This window comes from Grammomys surdaster, unplaced genomic scaffold (assembly GCF_004785775.1).
Source record: "Grammomys surdaster isolate TR1022 unplaced genomic scaffold, NIH_TR_1.0 253, whole genome shotgun sequence".
NCBI lineage: Eukaryota > Metazoa > Chordata > Mammalia > Rodentia > Muridae > Grammomys > Grammomys surdaster.
The window spans coordinates 9,601-19,570 of NW_021604694.1; the positions used below are offsets into that span (position 1 = coordinate 9,601).

At 45.5% G+C, this 9,970-nt stretch overlaps 1 protein-coding gene across 1 annotated transcript; it reads left to right on the plus strand.

Moving 5' to 3' along the window:
* The first annotated feature begins 530 nt into the window (after window positions 1–530).
* On the plus strand, window positions 531–1,171 carry LOC114627400 (small ubiquitin-related modifier 2-like). Its single transcript, XM_028775170.1, has 2 exons — window positions 531–747; window positions 805–1,171. The coding sequence occupies exons 1-2, from the start codon at window positions 594–596 to the stop codon at window positions 879–881; spliced, it is 231 nt and encodes a 76-aa protein (XP_028631003.1). The 5' UTR covers window positions 531–593; the 3' UTR covers window positions 882–1,171.
* Window positions 1,172–9,970: the final 8,799 nt, after the last annotated feature.

The window sequence follows — 9,970 nt, forward strand, 5'->3', positions numbered from 1 at the left end:
AGAGAGACAGAGAGAGAGAGACAGAGAGAGAGAGACAGAGAGAGACAGAGAGAGAGACAGAGAGACAGAGACAGAGAGAGACAGAGAGACAGAGAGAGAGAGAGAGACAGAGAGACAGAGAGACAGAGAGACAGAGACACTAGACTTGGTGTGGACTTTTGAAACATTGAAGCCCACTCTCAGTGACACACTTCCTACAATGTGGCTGTATCTGTTCCCACAAGACCACACATTAATCCCAAGCAGCTCACCAACTGGAAACCAAGCAGTCAAACCTATGAGCCTCTGGGGGCCATCCTCATTCATACTGTCACAGACAAAATAAAACTTAAAAATCTAAACCATGAGGTGGTGGCACATGCCTTTAATCCCAGTACTTGGGAGGTGGAGGCAGGCAGATGTCTTATTGTGAGGCCAGCCTGGTCTACAGAATAAGTTCCAAGAGCTAGGCAGAGAAACTCCGTCTCAGAAAAATAACAGTTAAAAATCTAAAAACTGGCTTCTGCCGCTCCTGGTGCTGCTTGTGTGCTCCTTCAGTGCAGACCTGGTGCCTCTTTTGTGAAGCGGCAGCTGAGGAGACTCCGGCGCTCGCCATGGCTGATGAGAAACCCAAGGAAGGAGTCAAGACTGAGAACAACGATCATATTAATTTGAAGGTGGCGGGACAGGATGGTTCTGTGGTGCAGTTTAAGATTAAGCGGCACACACCACTTAGTAAACTCATGAGAGCGTACTGTGAGCGGCAGGGTTTGTCAATGAGGCAGATCAGATTCCCGTTTGATGGGCAGCCAATCAACGAAACAGACACACCTGCACAGTTGGAAATGGAGGATGAAGACACGATTGATGTGTTCCAGCAGCAGACAGGAGGTGTCTACTGAAAAGGGAACCTGCTGCTTTACTCCAGAATTTTGTTATAGACCAAGAATACATTCTCAATTAGAAAACCGCAGTTTGGTCCCCCCACACCCTGACTACTGCAGTATAGTTTTCTCTCTTCTTTCATTTCCCTGTCCCCATTTCTTTATTGTACATAAAGTAACTGGTGTATGTGCACAAGCATATTGCTCTTTTTTACTTTTCCTTTTTTAAACTAAATGGCCAATGTTCTGTTTTGGTTGACATCGGATGGAGATGATCTGGGGGAAAGTCCTGGGTCTGTCAAAATCTCCCCCTTCTCCCTTAGTGGCATGCTCATTCAGCTCTTAGCTTTATATTTCAGTAAGTTACTTTGCTCTCACTGTTTTAACAAAAGAACCCAACCACACAAAATCCTTGCATACCTTGTTCAATTGGAGAATTTTAATGTTTTTCATTTATCATTGTAAAACCAAGGACAATTTTATAACTTTTTTGTACGTAGCTGTTACATGTAGGGCAATCTGTCTTTAAGTAGGGATAAATTACTCTGAACAAAATGATCCTAGATAGTTTCCCCTTCCAGTCAAGTGTCTTGTTGTTTAAATAAACTTCTTGTTTAAAAAAAAAAAAAACCTCTAAAAACTGCCAGGCAATGGTGGTGCACGCCTTTAATCCCAGCACTTGGGAGGCAGAGGCAGGCGGATTTCTGAGTTCGAGGCCAGCCTGGTCTGCAGAGTGAGTTCCAGGACAGCCAGGGCTATACAGAGAAACCCTGTCTCGAAAAACAAAAAACAAAAAAACTCTAAAAACAAAACCAGGTAAGATGGTGATTGCCCATAATCTCAACACTTGGACAGAAGATGTGGGAGGCTCAGAAATTCAAGATCTTTCTTAGCTACATTAAGGAGTTCAAGGTTAGTTTGTGCTATGAGATCCTGTCTCAACCCTTTCCTGCAAGCAATAATAGCTAGTGTTTATTGTGCAGCTACTGTACACCAGACTGTTCTAAACATTATAGAATTACATGCTCACTGGATGTGCTGGTACATATTTGCAATTACAGTACTCTGGAGGCTGAGGCAGGTCAGCAGCCTGGGCTATACAACAAGACCCTATCTCAAACACAAGCAAACAAAAAGTACTATATTCATTTAATCCTAAAAACCTTCCACCCTGAGATTGGCTACTACTTGGTGGTACTCTCCCTTTGGCAGGAAGTATATAGACATACACCACTTTCAGCCCTGGAGGGCCTAGTATTCACACTCAGACAGAGAACTTGGTGAAACCCATGCTTTCAGGGCCGGTGAGCCTTTCAGGCTAGTGAGAGAAAGCTAGGCAGTCACACGCGGCTCTTAGATACCAGGCACGGTCTGCAGTATGGGAAGGGGAAGATAGCATGAAGACAGGAAGCCGTTATAGAGGACAGACACAGAACCAGTGGGAGGAAGCTCGTCAAAGCAGATGTCTACAGAACACAAGAATAAGTTACAGGTGGGCGCAGCTTCTCACCAATATGTTTGTGTGTGTGTGTGTGTGTGCACTCGCTCGCGTGCATGTGTGTGTGCACTTGAGTGTGCACATGTGTGTGGGTGTGTGTGTGCGTGTGCGCATGTGTGTATACATGTGTTGGAGACCAAACTCGGGGCCTCAAGAATGCCAGGCAAGCATTCTGCACTAGGCTATCCCCATCTGTGACGTCACCCTGGTTTTCGTTCAGGGATGTAGCATTCCATCAGACCATCTGGGATTCAGCTTGTGGCCAGGCTTCTCCGTCTAATGAAGCCCTGTTCCCTGGCTTAGCTGTGGGACGATCACTGATTAGATCTGTGCTGTGAGAAAGAGTCACATCTTGGAGCTGTGTGGGGTGGGGAAGCCCTCTTTGCACTGAATATGTGAACACAACCTTAAGAGAGAGCATCTTGTCACCATGTAGGAAAAAACTACTCAGAATAGCCCGTGTAGAGAACTGGAGAGGCAAGATACAGAGACAGATTCTGTGTGTCACTGGAGGGTCTGGATCAAGCTGTGTCAGAATCACTCAGCCTTTCTTTCTTTCTTTCTTCCTTTCTTTCTTTTCTTTTTTTTTTCTTTTTTTTTTTTTTTTTTTTTGGTTTTTTTAGACAGGGTTTCTCTGTATAGCCCTGGCTGTCCTGGAACTCACTCTGTAGACCAGGCTGGCCTCGAACTCAGAAATCCGCCTGCCTCTGCCTCCCAAGTGCTGGGATTAAAGGTATGCGCCACCACCGCCCGGCAGTAACTTATTTTTTTAGATTTATTTATTTATTTGATGTATATGAGTACACCATTGCTGTCTTCAGAGACACCAGATGAGGGCATCAGACCCCATTACAAATGGTTGTGAGCCACCAAGTGGTTGCCGGGAATTGAACTCAGTACCCCTGGAAGAACAGTCGGTGCTCTTAATCACTGAGCCTTATCTCCAGGCCCATCAACCTTTCTGTAGAGTGATATGTAAGTTAGTATGTCCCCACCACCACCACACACCTAAACTAATAAGTTTGAGTTCCAACTGGTCTAGCTTCCCTGGAGGGAGACACAATCAGAGACCCAAGTAGCCAAATATGCACAGTAAAGACAGACAGAAATATAGGGAATCCAAAGTTCTGCAGGAGGTTCTCAAGGCTTCCTCTAGTCTGTCTGCTTCTAAAGAGGTTGTAGAACATGACAATGATCAATGATCTGGGGAGGCCTCGCTGCTACTTCCTGTGGCTCCTTGCCAAGTGATGTTGACTTGTCTACAGAGTACATAACTTGCGAGTTTTGTGGAGTAGGAAGACAAAAGCAGGGCATGAAACGTCTAAGTGGCTCTGGTGTCACCTCTCCTTCATGTGAAACAAACCTGCCTGACAACAGAAGCAATCGAGAGGACACTATAGGCACAGAAGAGAGCACGGCACACCCAAGGAGTATACTCCAGACCCACTCTGGGTCTAGGCTATCTGTGAAGGGGGCAGGCTATCCTTGAAGTAAAGTCATTCCACTTGTTTGAAACATCAAATTACCTGCCTCAGTTACTGTTCTATTGCTGTGACAAATCACCACAGCCAAGGCAACTTACAAAAGAAAGTGTTTAATTGGGCTTACAATTTCAGAGGGTTAGAGTCCATGGTGGCAAAGCAAAGGCATGGCAGCAGAAACAACCCACATCTTTGTACTCAGCTACAAAGCTGAGAAAGAGGGCACTGGAAGTGCAGGAAGGCCTTGAAACCTCAAAAGCTGTTCCCAGTGACATACCCCCTAATCGTTCCCAAACAGACCCATCAACTGGGATCCAAGAATTCGGACCTATGAGCCTATGGGGTTCATTCTCATCCAAACCACCATAGAGAGTTAGGATAGCAATTAAAATTGGAGTAAGAAAACTCGTGTTCTGGGCTGGAGAGGTGACTCAGTGGTTAAGAGCACTTGCTGCTTTTGCATGGGACCCAGGTCTAATTCTCAGTACCCACATAGTGGCTCACAACTGTCTTTAACTCCAATTCCAAGCCAGGCTCAGTGGAGCATTCCTTTAATCCCAGCACTTGAGAGACAGATGCAGGCAGACCTCTGTGAATTTGAGGCCAGCCTGCTCTGCGTAGTGAGTTCTAGGACAGCCAGGGCTACATAAAGAGACCAAAACAAAACAAAAGAGGAGGAAACTCCAGTTCCAGGGGACCCAACTCTGTCTTTTGCCTCCATAGACACTGCACACATGTAGCTCACAGACATATGTGCAGGCACAACACCCACATGCATAAAATAAAAATAAATAAAATTATAAAAAGAGCCTCAGTTTGCTTCAGCCAGGGTTGCCAAGGAAATGCAAGAATATCCAGCAAACTGCTACCATTGACACAAGTCTTCTTTATGAATTTATTGTTACTCAATAAATTCTGACATTGTGAGAAGACACAGACCTCTTCCTCCACCCCCTCCACCCCCGTTTTTTCTTTTTGTAACAGTATCTCACCATATAACTCTGGTTGGATTGGAACTCATAATATAGTCGAGGCTGGCCTCAAACTTACAAAGATCTGCCTACCTGCCTCTGCCTCCCAAGTAAAGGTATACACCACCATGCCCAGCCTATCTATGTTCCTGTGCTCATTCTAATTTTTTTTTTGTTTTTGTTTTTTTGAGACAGGGTTTCTCTGTGTAGTCCTGGCTGTCCTAGAACTCACTCTGTAGACCAGGCTGGCCTCGAACTCAGAAATCCGCCTGCCTCTGCCTCCCAAGTGCTGGGGTTAAAGGCGTGCGTCACCACCGCCTGGCTCTAATTTTTTTTAAAATATGCTTTGAGATGGCTCAGTGGGCAAAGACATTTGGCTGCCTAGCCTGACCATCTTAGTGTGGTCCCTGGAACCCACATGGTGGAATGATAGAACTGATTACTAAAAATTCTCCTCTAACCTCTCTACACACAGTGTGGCACATACGAACACACACACACACACACACACACACAGAAAGAGAGAGAAAGAGAGGAAGAGAGAGAGAGAGAGACCACTTAAAGGAAGGTAACTCAGGTGTAAAGCAGTTGCCTAACATATGCAGACCCCAAGTTCCATCCCTAGAACCACAAGAGAGAAAGAAAAACAAGTTAAGCAATAGGCTAGGTGCACACATGGAACCCCAGCACAGAGGAACAGAGGCAAGAGACGAGTTCAAGGCCAGCCTGAAGTACATAGGAAGGACCTGTCAAAAGAAAAGAAGGAAGGAAGAGAAAAGAGAGAGAGAGAGAGAGAGAGAGAGAGAGAGAGAGAGAGAGAGAGAGAGAGAGAGAGAGAGAGAGAAGCACAGTAAGGCACGGTGTCTGGCGTATCAGGAGAAGCTGCAGCCCCCAAACCACTTCCCACCCCCTCAACCCTCCTGCTCACACTCAAGCTTTGTGACTGGCTAGTTTCTGCTTGGCCTTTACTTCCTCAGCAGCTCCTTTCTCTCTGCTTGAGGCTTCTGCCTCTGCTGTGCCCCACAGACACCGCCTGGACAAGGCCAACGGTAGTCCTGTGACCATAAAATGAAGTGCTTCTTTGTTTTGTTTTGTTTTGTTTTGTTTTGTTTTGTTTTTTCGAGACAGGGTTTCTCTGTGTAGCCCTGGCTGTCCTGGAACTCACTCTGTAGACCAGGCTGGCCTCGAACTCAGAAATCCGCCTTCCTCTGCCTCCCAAGTACTGGGATTAAAGACGTGCGCCACCACTGCCCGGCTTTTTTCTTTTTCTTTTCTTTCTTTCTTTTTTTTGTGAAATGAAGTGCTTCTTTTTGCTTATCTAATATCATAACCTATTTAGAATCATTTTTGTTCTAATTTTACTTTAAGTGTTGATAGTAAAGTTTTGTAGACTTTATAAACAACAGATATTCTTATCCTTTTCCACATTTTGTTTTATTTGGAACTTCCTATGTGTCTAAGTCTTCATCTAAAGTTGAGAATAAATTATCTGTAAATTAAAAAAAAAACAGAAAATAAGAAACATTGTAGCCAGTGTTTCACTATTTGATGGGTTCTTTCTTCCACTCTTCTCCATCCCTTTTCTTCCACCTTTTCAACCCCCAAACACAGATAAGAGAGAGAAGATTATAGAGCAAAGGAAAGAGATCCCCGAATAAAGTCAGGGGTCAGAAAGGGGATGATGTTAGACTACTTCCTGCTGATTAGATATTTGAGTTCCTTAGGTCAAGGCTGATCTTTGCTGTCAGGATAAATAATTATTTCCTCCCCCTGCTCCTCCTGTTCCTCCTGCTCCTCCTCCTCCTCCTCCTCCTCTTCCTCCTCCTCCTCTTTTGCGCACAACTACTTAACAAACTGTGACCAACAACAATCAACAATCCACAACCCACCCTGCCTCTTGGGGCCCTAGCATGTAAATACCCTCTGAGAAGTCCCCAGAATTCCAAATGTCACACAATCGCTGGAACTATCTGTGACTGGCAAAACCATGCCTCTTCTAGAGCATGAGGCAAATCATAGTCAGCTGCCATGAAGGAGCCCCATATCCCACACCTGGGATTAAAACAAAAACAGTCTTATATTTCTGTGTCTTTCACAGAAACTAAAATTCTCACTACAAAGCACTTCTTTTTCTCTGTGGTTCATGGGACAAAACTCAGGGCCTGTGCATGCTGGGCAGGTGTCCACTGAGCCATGCCTCCAGCCCCTCCAGTGTCTTCCTTCACTTGATACCATATGCCAAGCCTTCTAGTCTTTCTTGTGGTACACCAGCATCCCACACTATTTTATACATACCTGTAGCTTCAATTACCACCTCAAGTTGGCAATCTGCAGCCTGTGTCTATGACTCAAACCCCCTGCCCCTGGCCCTGTGAGTCCGACTTGTATGTCCTAGTAGTACCTCAGGGTGCTGCCACCTTGGGAAGAAGGAATTATTGACCTGGACTCTTTCCCTTTCTCTCCATCTCTAGAGAGGGTACCTGATTGAGTTCCTATTCCACTAGGCCCCTGACCAATCTGTTGGCCATCTTACCTTCTGAGCCCGTTAAGCATTTCCTTCTTCTATAGCCCATTTATAAAATTGCTAGAACGGCTTCCTAAGAGGCAAATCTAATTAACAGCCATGCTTAGTTGCTTTTTCCTTTTTGTTTTCAGATAGTCTCTATACCTAGAGGTATCAAATTCATGATCCCCCTGCCTCAGCCTCCTAAGTTCTCCCAGTTCTCCCATATGCTAGCCTGCCCAATTTCTCATTTATGCCTACATTGGAAATCTCCGTCATGCTAATAAGTTGTGTTGTGCTCCTGCTTTGGACATAATATTTTCACAATTTATTCATGTTTTTTTTGTATTCAAAGAACTCTTCAAAGACATCCCGGGCCTGAATTTTTCCCCTACAGCCCTTAACCACTATACGAACTGCAGTCAGCCACTGTACAGGGTTTCCTCTTTCTGCCAGTTCCACAGAGCCCTGCCAGTTCTCCTGGGTTCTGCTTGTCTTCTGCCTTAATTAGGTTGACTGGTGTCCACCACAAAGGACCACCACTTGACATTATTGGATTATCACCATTAGATGCTAGCATATATGCTGGGCACACATGCTGGGCACACATGCTGGGCACACATGCTGGGCTTGGCATGAAAGGTTTTAGCAGCTTTGTGAATTCCACCACGGTTGAGAGCCTTCGTCAACTCGTGTGCAGCAGGACTGATGTCCATTACACCTCCAGCAGCAGTGCCTGCCTCAGTCATGGCGCTGGGATGAGGTGTGTTGTGGGTGAAGCCACATCCTCGGTGTGACCAAGTTTGTGCCCCCCTTGACTCTGCCATATCAGGGGAAAAGTGAAAACAAAATAAATCTTGCAGAAAAAAATCTTTGAGGTTCTAGTGAAGTCCATCTTGTCCATTTTTTCCTTCTGCTGGGTGACATATGGGAGAAGCCACAGTCAATCCCAAGGCAGTAAAGACTCAGCCCTAAGATTTTCTCAAAGAGTTTTCCTGTTTTAGCTTTTACACGTGGAATTTCATCTGCTTAGTTGGTTTTTGTATATGGCATAAAGTCACAACTCCCAATTTACTGTTTAATGCATGTGTGTGCATTGTCCACGAATATTCTAACACTAACCACTCAAAGGCTGTTCTGTTCTCCGTTGCTTTGCATCGGCATCCTTGTCCAAAACTTATTAACTGATTAGTACTGTGAATTTCTTCCTGAACATTCTATTCTAGTCCACCAATCTGTGGACCTATTCTTTTTTTTTTTTTTTCGTTTTTTCGAGACAGGGTTTCTCTGTATATCTCTGGCTGTCCTGGAACTCACTCTGTAGACCAGGCTGGCCTCGAACTCAGAAATCCACCTACCTCTGCCTCCCAAATGCTGGGATTAAAGGCATGCACCACCACTGCCCGGCGGACCTATTCTTTTTATTTTGTTTTTGAGACAAGTTCTTAGTAGTCCTAGTTGGCATAGAACTCACTATGTCAACCAAGCCCTGAACTCACAGATACACACTTACCTTCTGCTCCTGAGGGCTAGGATCTAAGGTGTGTGTGACCAGGCCTAGCTTGTAGATCCATTCTTAAGCCAGTACCACCAGGGATTGGCCTCTGTGGCTTGGTAGTAAGTTTTAAAGATGAGGAGAGTGAGTCTGTCAACTTTATTCTTTTTCAAGATTTCTTTGACGGCTTGGGCGTGGCTGCTTACATCTGTAATCCCAGCACTCAGGAAGCAGAGGCAGAGGGACCGAAGGTTTTGAGGCCAGCCTGGGCTACAGGGGAAAGACATACCTCAAAAAAGGGGAAGAGATGGGCCTGGAGAGGTGGTTCAGTGGTTAAGAGCACTGGCTGCTCTTCCAGAGGACCTAGGTTTGTTTGCCAGCCCCTATATGATAATTCGTGACTGCCTGGAACCCAAGTTCCAGAGAATATGACACCCTCTTCTGGTCTTTTAGAGCACTAGGCACACTGTTGGTGCACACACATGCATGCAGCCTCTTGCATAAGACACAGATACTTCTTTTAAGGAGAAGGAAGGAGGAGGAAGAGGAATTGGGGGAGAGATCTGCGGGACAGCACTTGACAGGCAAGTATGAGGACCTGAGTCCAGATCTCTAGAACCTATGGAAAGCTGGAGGCGGAGCATGCATCTGTAGTCTCAGAGCTGATACCGCAGGGTGGGAACACAGCGAGAGAATGCTGGCATATTCTGAGAACAACCAGAGACAGCAAGGCAGAAGACAAAGGCTGGCACCCAAGTTATCCTCTGACCTCTACACCCATGACCCCACATAGCATGAGCATGCTTCCACGTGTAGACACACATACATTATACACACCAGGTTTATCTTTTAAAAAGAGAGTCTGGCATGGTGACTGTGTTAGCTGTTAAGGCCTAGGTATACTATTAAGGCCTAGGTAACTGTTACCTGTCTAGCCTGCCAATTTGTGCTGTTACTAATATTATAAGGAAACTTTCTTACATGTAGTTACTGCTGTTAACCAGGATGCTCTGTGCTTTGGTGTTCTTGGAAACCAATCACAATAGAAGTCAGTTAAGACTGTGTAAGGAGCTGGGCGGTGGTGGCGCATGCCTTTAATCCCAGCACTTGGAAGGCAGAGGCAGGCGGATTTCTGAGTTCGAGGCCAGCCTGGTCTACA

Excerpts from the sequence above, each read along its gene's own strand:
- LOC114627400 (XM_028775170.1), top strand. The coding sequence starts at position 594 with ATGGCTGATGAGAAACCCAAGGAAGGAGTCAAGACTGAGAACAACGAT. Across the intron at positions 748-804 it reads AGCGTACTGTGAGCGGCAGG|ACACACCTGCACAGTTGGAA; the intron begins GTTTGTCAATGA and ends TCAACGAAACAG.